Here is a 26,427-nt window from a genome sequence, read left to right as displayed (position 1 = left end):
TTCATATTTTACTCAAAACTGCAAAACCGAGTCATGTTTGTAAAGAGTTAAAATTGCAAGCGAATTGATAAATGATGCACTTTGTCTTTTCTACTGCGTGGATGAACATTTTTCAACAGCTTAGGAAAACTTAGCGAATGATTGTAAACCGGTTGTTGGTTTATTCTGGAGAAACCCATTCGCCTTTTAAGACGAAAGACGAATCAAATAATTTCGCATTCGTCGTTTTATCATCTATATTTGCGCGTAAATAATCCGTGATGTTATACGATTAGACTTAGAAATGAGACTTAGAAAAACCGTTTATTTCAGCTAGATAAATGGCTGATTTCCTTTTCATTTGGCTTTCAATTTGCTCTAATTGCCCTATATTTAAGTATCGTTTCACTCGGGAATGATCGTACCCCCCTCGTTAAATTCAAAAGTTAAATTTGGTATCTTTTAATCTTGTCAGCCATCGAAAATGTCACGAATCCCGCGTTGAATGTTGCCTAACACGGGCTCTGGTGACCACAGGAGCATGAGAGAGCGAAGTACACACCCACCGGTAGCAATTAGCGATTACCATTCGCGCTTTTCGACCGAGTCAGACACCTACGCGTTTTGCTAGCGCGTATAAAAGCGATGATCAAAACGATACGACGGTCACATCAGTAGCCGAAACCGTGCGGGCAATAACAACTACAACGACTTAACAAGCGAGAAACATATCACAAACCTGTAGGAAACCTACCGTCATCATTATACCAGCATGTATTCGCATTTTGAGTCGTGTTTCGCTGTCCCAAAGTTACTGGGAAACTCCAGACGCGGATTGGTTCTAGTATTGTTCACTGTTGTACTTTGCTGTACGATGGTGGAAAGTTTTAGCACTCTACGTTTGTCGCAGGTATGTTTGTGGTCACTATTTTCTCAGAATCTATTTTTTTCAAAGATGTTCGGGATTTTTTTCGTAATTATGTAAGAAATATCAAGTGGTTGCTGTGGCTAAGAATCTGAAATATCTATGAGTAGGAGTTAATTTTGTAGTACGTCACCGAAATTATGCCATGAAGTCTAATCATGGGTTACCTTCATTTTGAAAATAGATTTTAGACATTTTTTGGGTGGTGATTTTTTCGTACTTTCAACTGGCTTGTTCCAAAGATACGCCGACATAATTTATTCGTTTAAAGGTTTTTGTGGATTTCTTTGAATTAGAATTTTCCTATCATTTAAAGAGTATGTGAATCATACGGGGATGATGCAATGTAAGGATGATGAAACCATCTATCACGGGCGAACTTCTGTTATCGGAGTTAGTTGAATAGTGGTCGGAGCTTCACGCATTTAACACAGTTTCGGCCATCTTGAAACTAGGTTCGAACTACACAGCGACCGTGTTCAATCCCGACTATATCGGGACCATTGTTCCGACTGACATTCGGTTTTATTTAGTTCGCGAACAGTCGACTATCTCGACTGTTTCGGTCATCGGAGATAGTCGACTATTTGAGAACTAAAGTGAAACCGAATGTCAGTTTGTCGGAACTCTTTCCCGGAAATATTCGACCACGGGATTGAGAGCACGGTCGCTGTAGTTCGGGCCTAGTTCCAAGATGGCCGACAATGTGAAATGCGTTACGGCCGAATTTCCCACACTGTGTACATGTAGTTCTGAAGTGCATATATATACTTGTTTTTAGATTAAACACAAGAAACAATATACTGATAATGAGAAATTCGTCTGCAGTAAAAATATGCCTTGCCAGTGGGCCGTCTGTCCCTGGACGGTGCGCCCTCTATATTACGAAAGAGAAATCTTCGATGACTGCGATATGGTAGTGAATTCGGCGTAAGTAGACCTTCACCTATTCGCATAAAATGCGTCGAAATCTCTTGGGAATATACATGTACATGTATGTGTGTTTTCGAAAAAGAAATCGGAAATAAAAATCATTAATGTCAAAATCAAATCACTAAAAGAAAATATATAAATTTCTTGGAAATATTTTCTGGGCCCAGTTGCGCAGTTGTGACAGTAGTCCATGAATGGTCTTAAAATCACAAAACTGGGCTTTAGTTGTTGAATTGACTATAGAATCACAAAAATATGTCCCTGGCTAAAAGAATGATGAAATGCATCGTTCAAAGAGGGAAAGAATATATATAACTAATATTAAAGCGATAGATTCTACAATTTCAATGGAAGCTAAAAATGGTAAATTATGAATAAAAAGAAATCAACGTTTTAATGAATTTTTGTTTCAGGTGTTCGTGTCCAGATTCAACGGTTTGTCGTTTATCGACGCGGGCAGAACACACGTTCTTTACGAGTCGTATTGAATACCTGTGTATGTGAACACACGTTCTTTACAAGTCGTATTGAATACCTGTGTATGTGAACACGCGTTCTTTACGAGTCGTATTGAATACCTGTGTATGTGAACACGCGTTCTTTACGAGTCGTATTGAATACCTGTGTATGTGAACACGCGTTCTTTACGAGTCGTATTGAATACCTGTGTGTGTGAACACGCGTTCTTTACGAGTCGTATTGAATACCTGTGTATGTGAGCGAGGACAGCAGCAGATTTATTGTCCTCGTCGGTTCAGCTGTCAGTCACCATGTTTTCTAACACATCAAAGCGCGTAGAAAGTTCTCAAAAACACGCAGTTCAACTTGTTCTACTCATGTTCTTCTCGATGTCGGGTTGTTGTTGTTTAGAAATTATTACGACCGAAATTCGTCGATTTTGTCGATTCGAGACAATTCAGTATCATGTTAAATATTCGTAATTAAAACTGTCTATTTTTGCGTTAAAATCAAATGTTTCGATTCAATGCATTTTCTAATCACAATCGTTTCAGGTTTTACTGGTTTTTTTACTCCTCTAATCGGTAGCTTCTGCAGGAATATTTCTTAGAATTGTTCTGCCGAGCTTCTAACTATACGTAAGATTCTAGGTAAATCTATGATATAAAATCGTGGGCCCGGTTTTATACAATGGTATCAACTTAGGCCCGGGGTTTAACTCAATTGAAAATGAATTGAGTTAACCACAGATTATAGTTGATGCCAAACAATGAAACCTGTACACTAAGAGAAATACTTAGTACGAAATGATTCTGCGAGCTGGAAGTTTGATTAACGTTTCGACTATATTCTAAAGTCATCTTCAGGAATACCTGCACGAAATGAACAAGTTCAGAACGAAGCGAGGTTTCCCTGTCGACGAACACCCGTCAAAAGCCGACACGCTGTGGTTTCATTTTGATGAATTTCGCATAAGATTCCAATGTGGGACTTTGTCATTTATCTTCAGTTGATACGAATTAGAGCGTTTTATACAATGAATGATTGAATTAAAATATGAGATAATCGAGAAGAAAGAGACTAACCAAGCAAGGGAGTTTTTAATGTAAGGGATTTGTATCATCGTTACAACATCGAAAGCCTGTTTCATTAATGGTTAGCCTAAAATCAAATAGTTGAGCTGAGTCGTCTTGAACACTGAGTTATTAGAGGATTTCATGTTTGCATCGAAAAAACGGTGGATTTTATTTATCGATCAGTGTCGATGAGAAAGAGGAGTCTACAGAACTTAGATAAAGATATAAAAGTAATGGATCTAATGTTTTATTTTGTCAATATTCAGTTCAATATGTCGATATTCTTTAGCCAAATACGGTAGATCGCTGATGACGTCACCGTAATATACGAAAATATACGAAGTTTGATACTACATTCATACACCAACTATTCATTATACGTGTAACTATTACTATCTTTCATCCACAACTAACGACCGAACTATCATTACTTTTCTGCGCCATTTTCTTCAGCGGAACGAAGGCGGTAATATTCTTGCAACCTGCAGTTTCGCACAGAAGGAAAATCATTATCATCGACCATATATTACTTCATTGCAGCGCGAAGATTCCATTTTGAATTCATTAGTTCACGGATTTCTCACCTGAGGGCGTTCACTTTGATGAACCCGAAAGCATCGATCGGATCGAAATCGCCTTGAACATCCATACTGAAATAAACATGAATTTTAAATAGATTTATGACGTTTTATGACGCTATACCAAACATACGAACTATATGCAAACCAATGATTATTATCTACAGTAATTCATTATAATCTACGGATTATGAAGGCGCTACGGATTACAATATTCATACCTTACTAAATCCTGACTGTAGAGCGATCGTGGTGATTCGCGTCCCATTATCATCACGTTACCCTTATACAGCTTGATATAGACAGTGCCCTCCACGGCCGCCTGACTCCGGGCGATACATTCCCGCGTATAGTCACCTTCAGGGCTAAACCATAACCCTAAAAACATCCGATCCAGATGTAGAAAAAAACGACATTTAGAAAGCCAACTCAAAACGTTGTGAAAGGTTTAACCCTAGAATTGAGTTCTACAGTCGTCGATTTCATTATTTATTCCAAATTAGTTTATTTTCAATCTGTTACACTGTTCAGAAAATATGAAGAGGTTTTCGGGGTAATTTTGTCAATACCTTTGTAAACTTGGTGAGTGAACTGTGCGCCGAGGTACTGTTTCAGACATCGCATTTCCTTTAAAAACCCGATAAGTAATAATATGAAGATATAAGAAAAATATCGATTCTTAACTCATTTAAAAAGTGATGAAAGGGAATTTATGACCACTTTATACGAGACTTGGATGGTTCCAACACCGTCGAACGCCGAATTCGACAGAGATTGTATCTTACCTTATCCATCGTAAACGTTTCTAGATCTACGTGAGCGTGGTGGATAATCGTACCTCCCGGAGTTTCATAGATACCTGAGGAAACAAACAACCGTCATATGGAACATTCCCGTGGAGCCCCATAATTATGTATGGTGACGTTTATACATAACACAATTTTCTATAGACAGAAAGAATTAGACTCAAATTTATGAGCCATTTGTCTCATAGAATTCGAATAATTTTTCTTGCTTATTGCAGGTTTTCTTATTTATTATTCAGCGAAAGCGACTGGACAGAGCAACCGCATAACATCTTTTTGGACCGACTTATCGACCAGACATTTCAGGTGCGGCGACATTTTACCTCGAGATTTCATTCCTATGTATCGGTTTTCGACGATGTCGATTCTTCCGACGCCGTGTTTGCCACTTGAAAAAAAGGAAATTTGGTTTCAAAAAGTGCGTAAAGAAGAACATCATTTTAATCATCATCATTAAAATATAGTTTGAAAAGGCGACAAAAGAATTTCTATCATCATCGGATCTAGGACGGCTGAGGAGGTGAATCGACATTTGAATATGAAAAGCCAATGGGAAACATTGAATTTTACATGAAATAAATATACAGTGAATTTAGAAGTGTTTTATCATTATATTATTTTATGGCGTTCATTTTTGTAGAAGCAAACGGCATTAAATTTCAATATCGTTGAATAAGAATTGAAAAAATACTTTCTAAAACACGCATGAAATATTTCGATCACAATAGATAATGTATATCACCATTACGTATTGCTATATCGAATATCTCATTTCACAGATGGAACATAATTTGCAGACGCTTTGAATGGAAACCAACTGGCGAAAAGACAGTTCCACGTGTTTTATTAAAACTGATATCTCGCCTTCCGTGCAAGTCAAAAGAAAGTATAGTTTTAAAGTACTGTATACAATACGTAGTAAGCACAAAATTGCGTGTTTGGAATTAATTTATGATTTCGTCTGATATTTTTGCCGATGATAAATGCCATGCATGACCGAGGTGCCATCTGTTAAGACTATACTACCATGTAATATCTACTGAAAAGTAGCGAATTGGCACCAGATGGTGTAAACTACCATTTCTGGGTCGTTCGACAAATCTACTAAGTATATTTTTTTCCAGACATATCAATCCTCCAAACGATTTAATCGAGAAGGGTAAGACTAGCTGCCCGAATCATTTAGAAGTTTTAAAAAAAACTTTCATATTGGTATATAGTGGGGTTTTATCTTATTGTCTCCACGTTTGAGTGTGGCTCTACTAAAAAAATCATTTGCCATTACAGACCTATTTGAAAGTGCATTGTGATCAAAGAATGAAACACATTAAGACTAATGAACAACACTAAGCCTTATACAACTTCAAGAAAAACGTTCCCGAATTTGGTACACGAACTTACCCGACCCGATTGAGGTATCTGAATAGAAAAAACGGATCGTTGAGTTCGGTGTTGTCGGTTTGATTTTTAACTCGTACTGGGATACCTAATAATATACGTAGAAAAAAAGGAAAGAAACCTTACAACTATTGCTTTTGAGCTTTTAAATGTAGTTAATAATTCCCGATCCTACTTCATCTTTCAATGAATTGAATGATTTTCTAACCTTGTTTGAATTCTAATTCAAGTATTTCCGGAGTGTCGGGAGCTTCCTCCGGTGCAGTCGTCATCGTGTACATATCTTTCGGCCCGAAGTGTTTCGGATTTTCTAATATTCCCGACTCGTAACTAAAAACGATAGCATTCACACAGTTTATATACATAGAGATTTTAACATTGAATTTGTCATATCGATGAAGGGGTTCGGGTGATTCAGGCTGATAAGATAATAAGTTGTTTTGTTGTACGCATCTTGCTCTACATCGTTCGGACTAAAGCTATATTAGATTGTTCATTAAGTTCAGACATGATGGCCTTGTAAGTGTTACCCGCAATCTGTAAACGTGACGCGACAGCGCAAACGCCGGACGCACTGTAGAAGGTTACGGTCAATATGACGTCATTGAATAGTCCCCTCCTTACTCACGATATACTTGTCAATCAAAGTAGGCGAGGAAGTAAAATAGGTAGAAAGTGCCGCACCAAGAATTTACCTAACGTGCATCAGATTTGCGTCCATACTCCACGGTGCTTTAGGTGTCACTGGCAGTGGAATGCCGTTTTCTGAAGCGTATTCGAACAGACATTTGCGTCCCTGGAATCGGTTGTAGAACTCGGGTATTTTCCAAGGTGCTATGATACGACATTCGGGAAACAGGGCGTAGGCGGCCAGTTCAAAACGAATTTGATCGTTACCTTTCCCCGTAGCGCCGTGAGATAACGCCTTGGCGCCGTATTTTTTGGCGACCGCAACTTGTGCCCTATGGTTAGATAATAACCGACAAATGTGAATTCCTGCGTAACCGCATATTCTATTTGGTAATATATAAACATAGTTTCATAGTTGATAATGTTTGCGAGGAATATTTGTCTATACCTACCTGGCGATACATGGTCGGGCCAGAGCCGTACCCAAGGCGTAGCGGTCTTCATACAGAGAACTACTTTGGACCCACGGCCAAATAAACTCCTCAACAAATTCCTTCTTCAAATCAACGATTTCTACCTGTATAAACAATGAGTATATATATAAATGAAGTGACGCGTTTGTGTGAATGTCGTATATACTCACTGCAATTGCTCCGAGGTCATTCGCTTTGATTCGGGCCTCTTCAAAATCTTCCTCTTGTCCGACATCGGCCTACAATCATCACAGGATGGGAATGAAACTCTCGACCTCACTAACTCGCATGAGAGTTGGCGGTTCCAGGAAATATTCCAATAGAATGAAGAGTATATACGTAATAACCAGATAAATTCGATCCCTCGTTGACCCAAAATACTTTGTCAAATAACCGGTTCCTTTTGTTATTTTAAGTAAAGGTCTCAAAATTTAGAAAGAAGATTAATTGATTTGCGACCAGTCTCAGTTTTTAAGATGTATTTTCATTTGTAAACTTAATGAAAAATGAACGCCCTAAACAACACTATTCGTGTCGCGTTTAGCAGACTATTTACCATGTAACAAATGACATCGTATCCTTGTTCTTTCAGCCAGACTAAAATACAAGATGTATCAAGCCCGCCGCTGTAAGCTAACACTACTCTCCCAGCTGATGACATATTTCTAAGCTCGTTACACAACGAATGAACTGAGTCGTTATTCCTACACACAGCTGACGCAACACCTACCGCGCGCCACAACAAACTTATCGATCCCATCGCGTTTGCCATCCTAGCTAAATAGCTACACTTTTTTTGATTCGCTGCTAGGCTTTTGGTTGCCGTTCGCCGAAGTTGATGCCCGGAGTTGATGGAATGGATAAATTAAATCTAACATTAAAAAAGTCCTTTATAACGCCACCAGGACCGATGAAAATATGTTGTTTTAAAGAAATTGTCGCGAATGTCATTTTCATTGAATTCGTGTAATGAGCAGATCTGTTCGTAGAATTACGCAGTACCGGCAACTATTGTAATATCACAAAATTACGATAGAAAATAATGGAAAGTTCGTTGGTGCCGAACTTAGCTAGCCCGGGGCCGTTCGTGTTAGGCAGCCCCGGAATTCGACCAACATCTACATCAATTTAGAGCTTTAATCATATATCCATTGAGTTTTGACGAGGTCTCCATAAACAAAAATCCCTGCTGAGGGGAAGTCATAAGATTTTTTTTCTGTGTAAAGAAATGTGAACCTTCGAATAAGTCAAAATCCGAGAAATTGTTTCGTAGAATAAGACAGGCAACCAGTCAAAATTTGACAGACAACCATCGTTCATCTAATCTAGACTGGTTGCCTGTCCCATTCAATATGGAATATCGAAGAATATTGAATCTAATTGAAGATAGAGACCGGTAACCAGCAGTCTACATAATGTAGGGAACAGGGAAGCGCTCCGGATTGGAGCTTCTTGTCAATACTAACCTAATGGCTTTGCTCCATTGACTAGAAATACATGAAGTAGCCTTTTCCTTCCACTTGTAATTCCCACACGCTAGACATTTTTTCGGCAAATAAAGATTTTAATCAGTTTAAAGCCGTGAACGCATTCGCTTCCATGTGACACGGAGCATGACTGACAATAGGTGTAAGTGGATGATACCAGTATCCCTATATAAAAAAGATTCTTGTTTATATAGGGATATTGGCCTATCATCCATCCTCCATCAAAATTAATTGTGACAAATTGTGGCAGTCCAGCATTGTATCAACGGTGGTCGTGATTTTATTGAAGTCATCCACTAGGTTCTGTAAAACTCCCCACCTAGCCCTGGTGTGACACATCGTCACATGGTCCGGTACTACAAGGTGGGATTCTGGCATAGCGCAGCTCTCTCGGGTCGTGTCTCGATCTGCGGACTGAGAATGCATGAAATTCTTTATAGGCGGACCCTTGACTCAGAGATGAAAGTGGGGCATGGTTAAGACTATGATTTTAGACATCTAACACCGTTGGATGGTAGTACCCATAATCATTGATTAAATAGTCATGGAGTTTTACTCGGGCACACACGCGTCACTCGGGCGCAGTCGCAAATTACGTTTGAGTCATTCAACGTATTAATTGACTGACCCCTTTTCTCAAAACAGGAACGAATATGATTTAAGTCAAATATGGACCGGGCGGTCGCCGAAACGCGGCATGCGCACTAGTTATACGAAAACTGCGCAGCTCGAGTCTGACTTCAGTGAACGTGTGAGACCGTATCGGCCAAATTTCAACATTTTCTTCAGTTTAAGAAATCAATGAAATTGAAACGAGCACTGCCGCTGGGCGGGCGACAGCTCCGAGTCGTCATGGATACGACGCGCCTCAGTCTGGTCGATCAACAGTGCTCTTGGCCTGGTCCGGTCCAGGTGTCATCCAAAAATAATCATTAAAAATATGATTCTGATTGAATGAGATATTTTTGCATTTTATCGATGTATTATGCCAACTTTGGTTTTATAGGGTTCATGATCATACTTTTGATCATGCAATTTCGCGGCAATGAATAACAAAAGGTATATACCGAGGTGGCGCTAGCGGGCGGAGAACAACTATCAAATGCCGTATTTGGCAACTAGCAACTGGCATGTCCCTCCCAGGTCTTCCATATAATTCACTATGCGCGATGACCCACAGGGGCTTGTTAACTGGCTTGGATTTTACTTCCGGGTTGTTGATAATCTCGCGAGAATGGCGCTAAATTTAAACTGCAAATTAAACGATTCATTAAATCTTACGCTTTCCAGGGTATTCGGCCAGGTTTATCTCTGGTTTTAGTGCGGGGAGCCATGCACTCTCACAGTTTAGAGTCCATGGTTGTGTGCTATAGACGTTTCTCTTTTAGAGTCTATGCTTGGACCATGGACGTATAAACTCTAGTTTATAGTTTATACGTCCATGGTTGGACTGTTTTTGAAATACAGTCCACGTGTTTGAGGAACTTAAGTTATAATTTCTCGAGCACACCTGGCATTTTGTATAATTGTTGTATGAGAGTAAATATAATTGTTAGAAACTCTTTGTTTGTTTAGTTAATTAGCTACTCTGAACTTAATTAGTTCACCAGTCAGTGGTTGTGATGCTATGTTCTGCCGATTTTTAAGATTCACTATGCTTGGATTTGCATAAACTAACACGAACTGACTCTGGCAGTAGACTCTTGGTTGCCAGAGACAATTCACATTAGTGTATGAAAAATCCGCTAATCCACGGTACATCCTTTATTCACCATCTGGACCACTCTGAATCATTATCAGTACTTACTGGGTTCAAGCCCGGGACACCCCCGTACATCCTTTATTCAGCATCTGGACCACTCTGAATCAGTGTCAGTAATTACTGGGTTTCAAACCCGGGACACCCCTGTACATCCTCTATTCAGCATCTGGACCACTCTGAATCAGTATCAGTAATTACTGGGTTCGAACCCGGGACAACCCTGTACATCCTCTATTCAGCATCAGGACCACTCTTTATCAGTGTCAGTAATTACTAGGTTTCAAACCCGTGACACCCCTGTACATCCTCTATTCAGCAGTAAATCACCCATGATCCCGACCTTCCAGTTAATCACCCATAGCCCGACCCTACCAGTAAATCACCCATAGCCCGACCCTGCCAGTCGCCCCTGACCTGCAAATTTTGCTCTCCTAAGCTCAGAATACGTTCATTTGATGAATCTGGTTATGAACAAAATATAAGATGTTGTGCTTCATTGATGTATCGTTTGTTGGATCACCACGAGCTCTTCACTTGATGTTGAAAGGTAGAGGATTTTTGCCCATCCTCCCCCAGGGAGGGATTCGAACCTGATGGCATCGAGATTGCAACGGTATAGACTGGTTGCCTGTCCCATTCAATATGAAGATAGAGACCGGTAACCAGTCTAAGTTAGAATCTAAACAGGCGAAACGTCGATTCTAATTTGAGAACCACGAAAACGTAGCGTCAATAGATTCCTAGGGCAGAAACGAATTATGAATTTTTTCCTAGAATTAATTCGACCATCGTTCGATGGCAATCGGCATTTTAGCACCTTATAGATTTGTTAATCATGGAGCAACAAAAAACTGATTTAGCGCGTAAGGATTCCTTGATAGCCGGGATGATATGCTATTTATCGTAATTATGATATACGTGAATTCGTTGTTAATTTGTTCCCTACGTTTTTCCGAATAATAATGATCACAGTTTCTGCAAAAATCCATCGACAAAAAAATGGTTAAATCCATAGGAAATGTTGGAATCATTTTCATGTATCTTCAAGCTGAATGTTATGTAGTTTGAGTTGTAAATGTTACCTGATTTCTAAATCAATACGATTATAGTGTGATTAGGCCTACAGTACATAATGGATCTCTCTCTCTCTCTTTTATTTTTACCAACCAATCATCAAATTTGTAGATGTGCAATGAGTTTTCAGCCAGGATTTCCCTCCCCGAGAGTTCAAGAACGTGTCAGCAATTTGTCAAATCTGAAGCGAAAGCTGCGGAGCTGGGTTCATAATCTTAAGCCCAATGGATTCCCATAGAATAAAAACCAACCGTATAAAAATGGTTAATTCTTGTGTTGATTATTTTCTTTTATATGACGAGAATTTTCTAGGTGGACAAAACAATTGTTTGACGGCGTTACGAATTTCTTTTCCCGTCACCACGTACAGATAAAAATTAGCCGAATAATTCAGCGTCAGAACGTCAACGCTTACGGAGAACGGAAGAAATAACGCGTCGGTTAACGCTGGATTCTGCAACAATGCGACGATGACGTAAACGGGAGTCGTAGTAACCAAGAAGAATACACAAACGGCAAAAAATATCCGGGTAACTTGGTTGCTACCCGACGATGAGAAATTGCGAGAGCTTTGTTTCCAAGCAGACGCCTGTGACGATTTATGAAATGAGTTGCCGGAAAATTTACTTCGCTGTAATCTTCGGTTGTTCTTACGTAAACAGACGACCATCACAGACGAGAAAATAGTCAACAGAACAGTGGGTAAATATGAACAGAAAACTGACGTTAAAATGGCGCGAATTTCATAACCGAATTCCGTATAAAAGCAACCAATTTTCGGAACGTAGAAAATATCCCATAAATTGAACAGATATAGAATGCAACATGACGTAAAAAGGAAGGAACTTAACAGCGAAGTTGTTCGCGGGGTCCAGAACCGCCGAGCTTTAAAAGGGGAACTTATGACGGCGAGTCTTTCAACGGCTATGAGTACCAGTAACCAGGCGCTGAACGTTATCGATAGATTCACGACGAATTCGGCTGCTCTGCACAACGCGGTCGAATCAACGCGAATCAGAATAAATCCGAAAAAATAGACACATGCTAAATTAATATACTTACACATTACAACCGATAGAAACGTCGCGTCCGATAGAGCTAGTGATAGAAAATAACGACTGTACGATAAACGACTCAATTTACGGGTAAGCATAACACGTACGATAAGAATATTACCGATATAGCCGAGGAAGAGCGATAAGCCCGTTATAACGTAGACGAACCATCGGTAAGTTAACGGTAAGAGTGACGTCGGGTTGATGATAATACCGATGTAAGACGGAGTTAACGTTCCTGTATTTGTTCGATTTGAAAGAAGTATTGTGGCGGCATAATCATCCATTAAAGATATCGAAGATTTTGCTTCGTTATTTTAGAATAATCGTGGAAAGTGAGAACAGTGGTTGCCGATGGACATGAGAACCTAACCAGACAAGGCGTGATAAAAACACCGCCTCGCGCGCAAGTCCTGGTGAGCGCGCAGAATTCCGATGGCACTTATATCTCCTCTGAGATTCGAGACAAGATCGAGATGGAGAAAAAATGAAGCCAATCAATGTCAGTCCGTATCAGCAGTAGATACTTAGAGTGATTATTATTGGAAGACACATTATGTGGAAATTACTCTTGTTAAATCATCTCCCGATCGCCTTCACACCGCTGAGTAGCCCTTAGATAATAACAACACCTCCGAGTGTGGCAACCACCCTCAATTATGATTTTTATTCGGAAATAAGCCTAAAAAGCCTTGTTTCTCCTAATCGGCCGGATCACTTTTGTAAACTGCAATAAAATTTGTAATCAGTTCATTCCTGGCCGAATCTGTTATGGTTCTTGGTCATGATTTTAAAAAATGTATTCTTTTTATATTCATTTACACTAAAATGCTTCTACTACTAAAAAACAGGTTTATAGATCGAGTGAAATTTGTGCAAATAATAATCGTTATTTTCCAATACGTATGCGTTCCGCGTAACACATTTTGGGGGAAATTGGAACTTTTTGAACACGGCCCCGATCATCTTCACCCGTCAAGGGATTCGAACCCACTACGCTAAACCTGTTCGCTGGTGGAAGCGAGTTCGGGAGTGATACCGGACCCCTGGCAAGCGAGGATGGGCCCCGATCAGCATGTGATCTGACAACTAACAAATCCAATTAAGCCTACTGCGCATGACATTTCTATTAAAAGCGACTCAAAAACATGACATCTCTTAGAAAGCGGATTCTCCATTCAAAGCTTTAGCATTGATATATGATTGATTCAGTTTCGAATCCTTTCGAATCCCGCCTTGCTTTATTTTCGATCTGTGCTAGATGGGAACTAATCCTTACTCAGATCTGACTATGAACCAAAACTAAAAATTCTAGTACGTTACACACCGACCACAACGGGTTTAGTACCAATAACAATTTTTAATCGGCTTGGAATTCTAAATAAGTGTAGGATATATGTAAGATAAATAGCACGGTAAGGTGAATTAATTATCTTATTGTAAGGGTTCAATTTTTTTCAAAGTATTGACAGGTGGCGCTACATGACGGTGTGGCGCACATGACTTCCTGAAAGTGTTGTTGATCGGAATCGGATTCTTCATATTTTTTGATGTGAATCATCTCCGGATAATAATGGGACTGTGATTTCTCTGAAGAAAACTACCACTACTACTATTCACTGTATATCGTTGTTAATCTGAAATTTACGCGTCGTAATTAAATGAAAGGTAGGTTTTATCTCAGGTGATAATCGTAAAAATGCTAGAAAACCGTCCAGCTGGTGGCTGCTGCTGCTGACTGCTGCTGCTGCTGCTGCTAATGACGCCGATGTACGTGACCAGGGAACACGTACACCAGGATTATATTCACAAGACATGTAATCTTATTACGTTTTAATAAATGAACTTAATTGATTTGATTGGTTTATTTTGTTGGTGGGCCGATGCAACTTAGCAACTTCATTATCAAAATTAAGGACTTACCAGGGTCCCTATATGACTCCATGATTCCCTACTTCTAAATAGAAAATGACGCTTTTAAAGATATTTGCAACTTTTATTTGAAAATGTATAAAACTCCTTTAATCTCTAGATAGGCCTAGGTAGTGAATAATTAGAAATGTTTGTAGGCCCTACCTAAGGCTAGTTGTAATAGTAGGCCTAGACTAGGCTGTGCCTAAATCAATACAGTTGAGACTAGGATTTCTTCTTTACCCAATTAGGCAGTTACCTAATTAGAAACGGAGTTTAAGTTGACCAGTGCTAAGGATACGAATGTGTATGTAACGACATAATAAACAGTGCCAGTTAAACAGCGACAGGAATATAGGCCTAAAACTGATGCAGACGCTTCCTGACCTTAAAAATTTGAAATTTTCTCCTTGAAAACTTATATCTAGGATTGACACATCTGTAGGGGCTATTATATAACTTGACCCGGCAGGACGAAAAAAGCAGTCCAAAATGGTCATCAATCAAACCACAATGAAAGATGAATAAGTGTGAAACCATGTGTTAAAGGAAAGACAATAGTTTGGTGATGATCAGTAGACTATAAATCACCCCAGAATATCAGAACACAAAAGCTGGAGACTGTTTTCTATCAAACTATTAATTGATCTCACCGATATCTAAATCCAATCTGATTTACTGCATAGTTAGAAATTAATTGATTGCATCTCTATTCAATCCATGATTTATGATTAATATCGAAATGTCAACGAAATATATTCAAAGTATGTCTAACCCCAGTTGCAGCTTACTATCGAAACAGTGATTTTTAAACATATGCGCGAAATGCTTAACAGACTGAACTTTTAGTCGATCTCACCAGATTGTTGATTTACCTGGATTCACAGGATAGCGCTGACCGGGAAAACCTGGAAAACTTAAGGAATCAGAAACATCTAGAAAAGAATCAGGGAATTTGTTATATTTTAACAAAAACCTAGAAAACTCTGGAAATCCTGATAATGTTTTTAACCGTGTGTAAATGTTTCTTTATCAATACGTGATTCAACGCAAAATGAATGATTTGTAATATTTTAAACCGAGAAATTTCTCTGATTCACTCAGGGAATTTGGTTTAATCACATGGAAAAATCAGGGATTTGTAAATGGGAGAAAAGCGGCGCCACCCTGTTAAAAGGTCCACAATTGGCAAAGTGTAGTCAGTGAATTATAGACCCAAGTTTCAGTTTGACTCCCAACCTTGTTCCCGAAACAATGGGAACCCTTTTAAGATGACCTGGTATTCCTACTACAGTTCCACTATGTATCAGGTTATCAATAACACATTTGTTCTTATCCACACACGAAACTCTGGTCTTAATTTCTATTAGGCCTAGAGCCTGATTTCATTATTATCGACTCACTGATCAATATTAGACCTAGATCTAATCAATATTTATTGATTGAAATACAACCAAAAGTAGGACAGTCAGACTTCGACTTATCAACTTTTTTAAATTATGTAGGCGTAAGTTTGAAAATATAATTTTGATTCAATGAGTTAGCATTCTAAATCTTCATAGGTTTGAGGTAAGGATGCGTTGATTTCAGTGATTTATACTTTATGAACTAAACTCTACAAATGTCTTCTTTAAAACTCCAAATTGTGTAATGTTATTAGATGTAGGCCTCTAAATGTTTTAGTGTGTTGTATTTAGGATTACAGTCTGTAGTTTATTGCTGCTACTAGCACTGGATCGTAGTGGACGTGCTTGTACATACGGAACTATATCAAATCCTGAAAGGAACAAGGAGCTAGGTTGTTGAGAATTTTAAAATTTGATTCGCTGTTGAACAGGGAGCTAGGGAAGGGAAGCCTACACTGGTGTAATATCCTCTTGACCGAGCAAGGGTAGGCCTAACTATCCTAGCAGCACAGTTTTGGATAAGCTTACTTTTGGAACAGTTTTGAATAGGCCTGGACTAGTGCTTACTTTCGGGGTAAAATCCTGAAAGTACGGAAAAGAACTTACTTCTTGGACTCAAAGTCATCACAGGAAATCTCTATGGGCAAATTTTATCGCGGGCGTTTTCGATGCAAATTTCAGATTTGATTCGGGAAAAGTGAATGACTAAAGACTTCGAAGAGTACTGACATTTTTTATTATAAAAAATATTGACTTTTGCCTAAGTCAAACTGCTACAAACCCTTTTGTAGACTTAATTAATGACATAAATTGTCTTTTTCAAACTGCACAATGTTTACTCAAATATGATGAATCTATTTGTTGACTAAAGCTGATTGTTGCAAGATATCTCGTCAAAAATTAACGAAAATTAATAAAACGTAACTTCGCTGTTGTTGAATCAGCTTCATCGACCGCGCTGTAGCTAATGTTAATGAATGAAAAAAGAGAATTGTTGACAATCTCGCTGGTCAAATAGTAGTGTATCGATTCATAGTGTATTGATTGATTTTGAAGCGAATTATGAATTTTAACAAAAGAATTAAAAATTAATTGCAACTACTGAAATTTATGTATACATTTATATTAGTAAGCATAGGTGTTTTAGAAGTGAAAGTTGCCTGGCTTTGCTGTATATTTCAATGTTAGGATAGAAGTAAATAAAGTCTTTGAACAGGTCTGCATTCTTTCTAACCTAGTTTTGGAAGTAATAAGCTTTCTGTGAGAGTTTTCAAAAGAATTCAACTATAACAGAGGGTCCCTACGACTCCTCGATTCTTCAAAGACTCCTTCTAATCAGAAAATGTTTTGAAGCTGCTTGAAACTTACTTTTATTTGATCAAAATAGCTCCTTCAATTTTGAGAAATGTTTAATGCAGTTGTACAGTAAACTATGCCTAAACTGGTACAGTTAGGACCAGAATCTTTTTACCCAAATAATCGGTTACCAAATTAGAAACTCAGTTTAGTTATTGTAAAGGATAAGAATTTGCTTACAAAACCACTGAATTGATAGTTTACTGAGATAGACAGTACCTATTTAGGAGGAGTCTACAGTGAGATTGGATTATGAAAGTGATGCAGACGCTTCCTCAAAATTTGAAATTTGCTCCATTAAAATTCCTTATATCCCAGAATAACTGATCCGTAGGGACTGTGTATAAGCCATGCGAGTTAAAACGGTTTCATAAACAAGACTTTGGATAACAATGATTTCAACGATTCAGTAAAATCACGATTAGTTACGAAGACAGCGCGACTAATTTCTTTTATATTTAGATTTGTTTTTTTCTGAGATTAATCAATTTTTTGATGTATGTTGATTGCATTTTCTAATTACGACGACAACGACGACAAAATCATGATTTAAACAAATGAAAGGAGACGTTGATAATAAAACAGATGTTTCAATTATAGAATGTCGTCGTATCTCGCTCAATAACTAATCATTTTAGATTGTTAGTATATACAACGTGTATGTATGAACAGAACTGCGTATATTCTGTCATTTAGTTTTTGAATGACTGATGAGACTGCGATATATATATTATATCTATTGGATGTTTTAATGAATTGTTATATCTCGTAGAGCGCCACCTCTGCCCCGTCAGGAAGCGTGGGTTGTTACTCATTAATTGGTATCGGCATTTCTTCGCTCACAGGAATCTGATTTCAAATTTTCTTGCGTTGTTATTGTCGTGGTTTGGGTGAGTTGGTTCTTGTTATTTCTCTATAGGCCATATTTCTAATATCCTCGGGTCGAAATTTTCTGCGTGTCCGCTAAGATGGATTGAAATTGAAGTCAAATTCGCTTTAAGTCGTTGTACCGGGGTAGTTAGGGACTCGTTCATTATCGTTATATCGGCGACTTAAATCCAAATGAGGACTTACCCTTTGTAAAGTAAAGTAGGAAATACAAATTGTCAAAGATAGAGAGATAAGTCAAACATAGAGACAACTTCCGATATGTGACGACTTATCCAAATGATGATGACCTTCACTTAGTATATTGAATTGGAAATATAAATAAATTAATTAATTAATTATAATTATAATACGATTTACCCAATGATGACACAAGTAAGTTTGATAATAGTAATGATTTATATACATGATAAATTACAACATGCCGTAAAGAGATATAGAAAATTCTAATATAATGCGCAGGAGATTAGATGAAGCCACTGAGCTTTAGTTTAGAGCCCGGTTTGAAACTCATGAGTAAAATGTCATCTCACAAACATTGGTAAACTGATTCCACTAGACGACTGCAAAAATGTTTAAAATCAGGCAGAGGTCTGAATGCAAAAATGTTTAAAATCAGGCAGAGGTCTGAATTGCTTTCATTTTCAATGGAAAAGAATTTCGGTTTGTAAATCATATTATATATGTGATATCTTAGTTTATGGGTCCAATTTCTCGTAACGACGAACCGGTTTTAGTTATAAATGTCAGTCGTGTCGTTATAAAGACCTAATTTCAAGTGTTTTCAAGGTTGTTTCTGCATAGGGTAAACTAATCTACTCCCTCAGGTAACTAGCCGTTTATTGATCGTGCAGCCGAATTGTGTTAAAAATGCATTTCTCGTTGATTAGTTGAAACAGTATTCGCGAAGACAAACAAAGCTGATCAATTTTTTGCGGGCAGGAGTTTCCGATGTCAAACATAATCTTCGAATTAATAATGATATTTCATCAATGAAATGAACACAAGTTTCAATGACTGCACACGCTGTGTTTATTGAAACATTCTATTTCACTGTCGGCTCATATTTTGTAGGAATGAATATGTCTCATTCGGGTCACACGATGGATACGACTACTCACTCCGGTGATCACATGACCCCGGACCCGCACAGCGGTCATGGTATGACCGGCATGCCGACAGGGATGCCTCATATGGGTGGTATGAAGGTAAGAAGACCTACGGACAATACTAACTCACCTCGAGTTGGATATTTTTTGACCGGGAACCCCCAACCTGGGAAACTTGGGAAATCAGAAATTCTTGAAAAAAAATCAGGGAATTCGCCAAATTTTGCAAAAAAAACTTCAGGATATCTGCGCGTGCTTTTGACCATGCTTTTCTTGATTAATACGTGGAGAATGAACAAATTGTAACATTTTAAACCAAGCAATCTCTCCATTCACCTGCCGCAGATTCATTCAGGGAATTTCCTATTACAGGGTGTCTCAGAAAATGTGTGATCCGAGGATTTTGAATCAATGTCTCGACTGGCAGGTGGTTATACATAATACAACAATCCTTATACATGTCTTGTTATGGTTCAGGCCATTTTTATAGCCATTCAAAAACACGGTAGTGCTCAGCCGTGCATGGCTTATTGTTTTTCATTATTCATCCTCGAGTGAACATCCAGATCTAGGGGCGGAATTATAAAGTTCATTTTTATTTTTTCTCTGTATCAAAATTTGCTGTTGTAACCACCCGAGATACACAATAGATATTTTTCCTAAATATATAACCTATGTTTCTTGACTAAATGCCTCTCAGAGATGCTCAGAAAGCTCTAAAATGATAGTAAAATTTCAAAAGTTTTGCTGATATGCCTTTCCTCCCTTAATTAAGAATATATGCCCTTTCTATTGGTCTACATGGTCACAACATGCCCCTGGATCTGCCCCTGAGATCAACCAAACTTACCCCCAAAAGAAAATTAATTTCGATTATAGTGAATGAATAATTAATCTTATAGCTTTGGTAACACATTTTCTGAGACGCCCGTGTAACATAGAATAATCAGTGGCCACGCTGGTGAATATTTACCCTGTTTTATTCTAGCTGTGGTTTATTTCAGATGTTCTTCCACGTCGGGATCAAAGAGCATGTTTTATTCGAACAGTGGTATATCCAAAGTGTTGGAGGTGAGTCGAGCATTTTAAACGCTCGTTTACGATTTCATAAAACCAATTTTAAAATTTACGTCGTCGTCGATTGTGTGTAGTATCGAATCCTTTGCGTCGAATAGATGAATTTTCTAAACATTTTGGAAACACTTTTTGGATCAAATTTTTTTTAAAGAGAATCTGCCGATTGTAAGATAGTATGTTTGTTTTTTTTTGCAGCTATGGTCGGTTCGTGTATCGCTATATTCATACTGGCGTGTTTATACGAAGGTTTGAAAGTGCTACGCGAATATTTATTGAGGAAACACGTCGTAGCTATACGATACTCGGCGTATGATATGCCGGCTAGTACGTCGGGCTCGTCACGAGAGGCCATGGTCATGGAAACTCAACAGAACGGCAGCATTAAGTAAGTACAGTTCCCCGCGTTTATCAGGACCCCAGTCCTTGACAACTGTCATATTTTCCTTAGATGAGGGGCTTTCCTCATAGATACATCCAGATGTGCCCGAATAAGATAAGTCCAAATATGGTCTTAAATCTTTAGACTGGCCTTAGCTGTTAGACTGGTTATAAAACTAAGATCTTAACTGACTTCAGTTGGTCCCTAGCTCAGGTTTGGTTCTAGAGCCAGTTAACAACTGAAGACCAGTCTTAAAGTTTAAGACAAGGTCCAGTAGCGTGGCAGTCATGACTCAGTAAACCGTTTGACCCTTGATTAGGATTGGCTATTGAGTGAAAATCAGCTTAAACCAATCTTCAATCTAAGCCTTGACTAGGTAACTGCGCGCTAAGTCTATCGGTGAATATTTGTCAGTTTAATCTGTAGTTGAAATTATTCATATTTGACAACTACCATTTTTATAGGACATCTACGGATAATATAGTGAAATCGGATGCCTCGAAACTGGATAAAAATGTTGCCGACTCCGAGAGGTGAAATAAAGGATATTTGTCACTTCGCTCTATTTCACCACTAATAAAACAAGTCCTAAACGCTTCATTTTATATTCAAGTGAGGGTTTTATAATATCATTAATGGTAACACATTTATTTCAGTACATTTTGCGGTAACTTGACAATATATTCAGCCATTTTACTGTAGACTTCATCCCGTTGGTTGAGTTTATGGGTATTTATTGAAGGCAAATCTCTACTGTATTGAGGATTGGTCTGGATGTGAACGCTGTCAGTACGAGGATGGAGTCTACTATAACCTGGTTTAATTATGCATGCTTTCACTGGGAAATGAATACTGAAATTGCTGTGACAATGCAGAATCAGTGTTATGTATATAGAAACAGAGAGACCCTTGTACCATTTCATTATATAGATATATATATATATTTAAACAAATGAACAAATGATACTGAGAACTGTGCTACCGAGCGTGTTAGGCGTGTATGGGTTTGTTAACCCTTTAACAGTGCAGTTTTAATGTAACAATGCAACACCAGTTGTCCGGCACCAGATGGCGTGATGAGCACTCGGTCTTACGTTTTCAAAATTAGTTCATTTTCAAACAACTAAGAATAGAACTGTATTTTTAGGCTCCTAAATCAATAATGACCCACTAAATACGCATTAAATCCATTTTCTACTCGGTGATTGCTTAAGTTTTCATTAATGATTGAATTATGCAAGAGAAACGTCCATTTAACTTTAACTAAAATGTAGAAGAAATTGAATGCAGAAAATCGAGTAACGCTATTAACTAGCGAAACTGTCGGATCTTAGCTTGCCATAAGTAGAATCCTCGCTTGTCACAGTAGCATTGACAGTTCCTCGTCGACGGAAAAAGGTTTTCAAATGGACTGAGTTAGAATGGATGAACTAGCCTCAGTATAAACGCAGCTTTTATGTTTTCGACTAAATTGAATCCATTTCAATAATATTTCACTCATGATTTTTACAGCCCGTATCCAACTATTTTGTATAGTCATTATCGGTAGGTAGTGATGATCTTCATCGTATCCTGAGTTTCATGAAAAAGTTTTAACTTAAAAAAGCTTGTGTTTGAATTGAAGTGTATCCAATTGCGACTTAAGTTGAGTTTTAAACTTTTTCGTGAAGTTGCCTCCTGTTGTTAGTTGTTGTTTCTATCTCTTCGTTTTAACATATTTTTTCTTCGTTCGAACTGATGAAAAAACCGTGGTCTTTTGAAGTAGTGACAAAAGTGATCGGACCGATTGTGAAATTTCGCCGAAAACTTCAATGACAAAGATGTTTTAATAAGCAAAACCCACAGTTGATGATTTAACAGTTGATTCTGACAGTTTCGAAGTTTTGACTTACTTCATCATCAGAGAAATGAAAATGAGTGGGTTTCGCTTGAGATGAATTTCAGTTTAACAGTCAAACAAAGATTTTTACTGTTTTGCAACAACAAAAAAATGATGTATATTTTGACGTTGCAAAAGACCTCGGTTGTCATCAGAAGTTTTATTCTCTGTTGACTCACTTTTATGGAGTAACATTCTAGTCTTCTACTAACTAATGCACGCCGAATTCTGGGGTCAAATTCTTGTAGTATTTTAGCAGAGAATCCTCTCTTTTAGTAGTCGTTAACTAGCTGGGATTTTAAGCAGATTTGCAATGGAATTATTTATCGGAATTGTGAATTTTCAGTTGTCCTAGAGAAGTCTCATATAAATATCATTTGTAAGTGATTTGTGTGTGTTAATGATAGCTACATTTACTGGGGATATGTTATCACTAGTAGTAGATCGTAGACTTCAGATACGTTACTCTACTCTCCTTTCACAGTGGCTAGACCTTCTTATAGCCCTTGCCTAAGTTAAATTAGGCATGTGATGTGCTGTGTTTCCAGTGGAAGATTTAGGAGGGTCTTCAAAACCTTTTAAGTGCTGCAAAAGGAGAGTAGTAATTTTTGGTGTAGGGATGAGCTATCACTTGTGTCGGGGAATTTCACTGGTAATGCATGTATTTTTGGGTTTTTCTATGTGCTTGCTTTGTTTTGCACCAGAACTCGGAATCACTTGCACAGGTGTGAGTTACCCGGTATCTATAGTTGAAAATCAACTGATTTTTGTTATGAATTTTTAATATCTAACTCAGATCTGTGCGATATAACACGTATCAACCTATAATATTTATTGGCTTGCATTGTTTTCTATGTTGTTGCTGTAAGTGTTTTAACTGTTCTGCATGTATATATTATAAAACGTTGTCACTATTTCATATAAGCTTCATCAATATTTTATCCTATATTTCATAAAGAGCTTCTTTATACTGGTTTCTGTTATTGCTGAAATACGTTCAATCCCCCAGTTAAACAAGGTATACCGCTTACAGTAGAGTACACTTTTTAAGTCGGATATACGCATACGTATGTCTGCCAAATTAATGAATCTGTTCTTGATAATTAAGTCCAATTTTGAAAAAGTCGGACTCGGATAAAATTGCTTGGTCGAATTGAGAAAACATAGTACATTTACGTATGTCTAGTTCGATCGAAAATTAGAATGTTATTTTTAATCGTCGACTGGCGAAGAATTTACCTACAGGTTTTGAATTACCAGAGAGTTGGTAGATTGCTAGATTGGCTCTAACATCGATTGTCACCTATCCGACCTAGCCACGTGTCTGACTACATAACTCAAAATCTCTTGACCTACTCAATGATTTTGATTGACTGATAGTCAGCTGTGTTTCTACATAAGTGTTTGAATACTTTACATACAGTTACCCGATATCATATTGGGCAACTACAACATGTTTTAAGTGAAGTATTATATATTCTATTGATTTTTATTCGATAATTTCAATGCAATTATTTTCTCTAACGCGTATGTAACAAAAATATGAAATAATGTAGAAATATTTAAGTTAGATATTTTTAGATTTATTTCGTATTTTTGTTGTGTATGCGTGATACATGAACGATAAAATCATCATCGAACACTGTATAAAACCCCATTTGACTGATCAGACTTGAAGTCTGGTTCCAAGTGATCCGACTTAGACATTTATACTCTACTGTATCAAACCTTGGGGAACTTGAAGTTTATATTTCATGATGCTTACGAAACGTCCGTCCATCTTAATCATAACACAGTAAAATATACAACTTAATGCGGATCAGTTTTATCAAATATTGATAATATTAGATTTAATCCGTCCCAAATGCAATATTCTCTATGCACAGGGATACCGGTATCAGACTAAGGGCTGCAGAACTTTGAAATGATCTGGATTACGCAGGTTCTACCGTAGATATTAACCTAGAATGAATGATATTAACGCGTCATTTTTTTCGACTTTCAATTTCAGACATAAAATGATCAGCTGGCCTCACATTCTGCAGACGATGCTCCACATTCTACAAATAGTGATCAGTTATTTCCTGATGTTGATATTCATGACGTACAACGTCTGGTTGTGTATAGCGGTCGTTCTCGGAGCCGGTACCGGTTACTTTTTGTTCGGCTGGAAAAAAGCCGTGGTCGTCGACGTCAACGAACACTGTCACTGATAACCTAAACTCCACCCCCTTACCAACCCCCCCCCTCTCAGAAATATTTTGAGTAAAATTGTCAAATATGCCGAATGTATTAAGGTAGTGCGGAACTGTTTAGTCGCTATACGTTTACTTAGTTCGAGACCAATTTTTTTTTAAACCATTTCTGCTGAATATGATTCCATTTGAAACAAAAGTCTGAGCATTTTTACAACGATTTACGAATGGGTAAAATTGATTGGCGTTAAAACTGACGAATCTTTCAAGATAAGGGAACGAGTTATTCGATACAGTATTCAATACTGCACTTGCCGCATTATGTAGTTAACCGATGTTAGAGGGTTAAATTTAGTGAATATTCCGCGATCGTGAAATAAACGCGATTTCGGTTCTTTTTGACTAAAGTTATGACCAGAATTTGGACTTGATTTTCCTACGTGTGGTTGTTGTCCGTCCATAATCGAATACAGCCCTGTACCCAGTTCCGCAGTTCTGAATTAGATTTAACTGCTGAGTTTAAAAAAAAACGTAGTAGAAAATGTACTAATTTCGGAACTGAATGTTGAATTAGTGACCAAGTGATCTAAGGTTGAGTTTCTTTTTGCTCTATCCTTTGGTGGTATACTGGCTCCTGAAAATGATGGTTGTATCGAAGCCGATAGGATTCAGTAAAAATAGTTGTGAATAATATCCTGTGACAGATGTGATTGTATAATGAATGAGTGACTATTGCGATGATGTAAACAGAATGTTTTTGTGTAGGATCAGTGTTATGAATGAACGATTTTAATTTCACGATGAGCAGAACGATGATGAAGTCTATTGATCGTGTGATGATGATATTGCGAAACATCTGCTCATGAGTGAATTGTGTATCAAATCCTGTGTCTCATTATTTTAATAAATGTCAATCGATATCTTCCGAAGGCGCTTTTCATAAAAAGTAGAAATGCAAAATTATGCCGATTTTCGATCCATGTATGCATTTTTTGTTCTGATGGAGAAGTGGTAGATTTTTTAGCCGATCCCGTCATGCGTATCTACTTACCGGTAATGAATGAGCTCTAATATGGTAATTTGTTCTGATATCCACTAGCCAACAAGCTTCCAATGTTTTGAATTACTTGAATTTGTTGCCTGATAAGTGAAGATAAGATTAAGCAATCAAAACTTTTTCGTAGCGAAAGTCAAAATTCTTCCCAGCTTGAAGTAATTCAGTTGATTAGTGAATATCTTCAGTTAGTTTCCATAGCCAAGTGACTGTCTTATTCATTTGAAGAAAAACTTAAGAGTATTTGAAGTTCTGAATTTTATGAGCAACTCAATTCAATGAAAATGGCCTGTAGATTCTATCAGTGCTTCTTCAATCTTCAGTTCTCTCAAATGTGAAATCAGTAGTGTATGTTTTCCATACATCGTTATGGTTGATTTTATTGATATAATATTTGTTATTGCCTCTCCTCTACGGTTATGTTTGTTATGAGAAAGATCAATAATAATGATTAAATTTGATATGTAAATTATATGTAAATTTTAGCGGAGCATGTATTCATAAGTCGTATCCTTGTTTTGATGACTGATAAATTATG

The 26,427-nt window shown here is 37.7% G+C and overlaps 3 protein-coding genes across 6 annotated transcripts; 2 read left to right on the top strand and 1 right to left on the bottom strand.

The window, feature by feature from the left end:
• Positions 1-662: 662 nt before the first annotated feature.
• Positions 663-2,741, top strand: LOC141909024 (uncharacterized). Its single transcript, XM_074799352.1, has 3 exons — positions 663-889; positions 1,686-1,834; positions 2,251-2,741. Exons 1-3 carry the CDS (start codon positions 752-754, stop codon positions 2,339-2,341), a joined length of 378 nt encoding a protein of 125 aa, XP_074655453.1. The 5' UTR covers positions 663-751; the 3' UTR covers positions 2,342-2,741.
• Positions 2,742-3,656: 915 nt separating this feature from the next.
• On the bottom strand, positions 3,657-7,956 carry LOC141908300 (argininosuccinate synthase-like). Its single transcript, XM_074798287.1, has 12 exons — positions 7,814-7,956; positions 7,428-7,496; positions 7,237-7,361; positions 6,850-7,116; positions 6,363-6,484; positions 6,158-6,242; positions 5,080-5,144; positions 4,736-4,809; positions 4,520-4,577; positions 4,172-4,328; positions 3,957-4,022; positions 3,657-3,854 (listed from the first exon to the last, which is right to left on the bottom strand). Exons 1-12 carry the CDS (start codon positions 7,916-7,918, stop codon positions 3,800-3,802), a joined length of 1,248 nt encoding a protein of 415 aa, XP_074654388.1. The 5' UTR covers positions 7,919-7,956; the 3' UTR covers positions 3,657-3,799.
• Positions 7,957-14,135: 6,179 nt separating this feature from the next.
• LOC141908790 (high affinity copper uptake protein 1-like) lies at positions 14,136-26,425 on the top strand. 4 transcript variants are annotated; one of them, XM_074799000.1, is made up of 6 exons: positions 14,136-14,303; positions 19,271-19,404; positions 20,310-20,376; positions 20,578-20,767; positions 22,987-23,019; positions 24,652-26,425. In XM_074799000.1, the coding sequence occupies exons 1-6, from the start codon at positions 14,297-14,299 to the stop codon at positions 24,851-24,853; spliced, it is 633 nt and encodes a 210-aa protein (XP_074655101.1). In that variant the 5' UTR covers positions 14,136-14,296; the 3' UTR covers positions 24,854-26,425. The 4 variants fall into 4 exon arrangements, with proteins under 4 accessions (XP_074655101.1, XP_074655100.1, XP_074655099.1 ...); XM_074798999.1 differs by lacking the exon at positions 22,987-23,019 and adding an exon at positions 22,274-22,306; XM_074798998.1 differs by lacking the exon at positions 22,987-23,019 and adding an exon at positions 21,226-21,294.
• The last annotated feature ends 2 nt before the right edge of the window (positions 26,426-26,427 follow it).

This window comes from Tubulanus polymorphus, chromosome 7 (genome assembly GCF_964204645.1).
Source record: "Tubulanus polymorphus chromosome 7, tnTubPoly1.2, whole genome shotgun sequence".
NCBI classification, from domain to species: domain Eukaryota; kingdom Metazoa; phylum Nemertea; class Palaeonemertea; order Tubulaniformes; family Tubulanidae; genus Tubulanus; species Tubulanus polymorphus.
This window is presented reverse-complemented; position numbering and strand designations above follow the sequence as displayed.

Excerpts from the sequence above, each read along its gene's own strand:
- LOC141909024 (XM_074799352.1), top strand. The coding sequence starts at position 752 with ATGTATTCGCATTTTGAGTCGTGTTTCGCTGTCCCAAAGTTACTGGGA. Across the intron at positions 890-1,685 it reads GCACTCTACGTTTGTCGCAG|ATTAAACACAAGAAACAATA; the intron begins GTATGTTTGTGG and ends ACTTGTTTTTAG. Across the intron at positions 1,835-2,250 it reads GATATGGTAGTGAATTCGGC|GTGTTCGTGTCCAGATTCAA; the intron begins GTAAGTAGACCT and ends TTTTTGTTTCAG.
- LOC141908300 (XM_074798287.1), bottom strand. The coding sequence starts at position 7,918 with ATGTCATCAGCTGGGAGAGTAGTGTTAGCTTACAGCGGCGGGCTTGAT. Across the intron at positions 7,362-7,427 it reads ATGACCTCGGAGCAATTGCA|GTAGAAATCGTTGATTTGAA; the intron begins GTGAGTATATAC and ends TTGTTTATACAG. Across the intron at positions 4,329-4,519 it reads CACTCACCAAGTTTACAAAG|GGTTATGGTTTAGCCCTGAA; the intron begins GTATTGACAAAA and ends GGATGTTTTTAG.
- LOC141908790 (XM_074798998.1), top strand. Across the intron at positions 20,377-20,577 it reads GTATATCCAAAGTGTTGGAG|CTATGGTCGGTTCGTGTATC; the intron begins GTGAGTCGAGCA and ends TTTTTTTTGCAG. Across the intron at positions 20,768-21,225 it reads CAACAGAACGGCAGCATTAA|GACATCTACGGATAATATAG; the intron begins GTAAGTACAGTT and ends CCATTTTTATAG.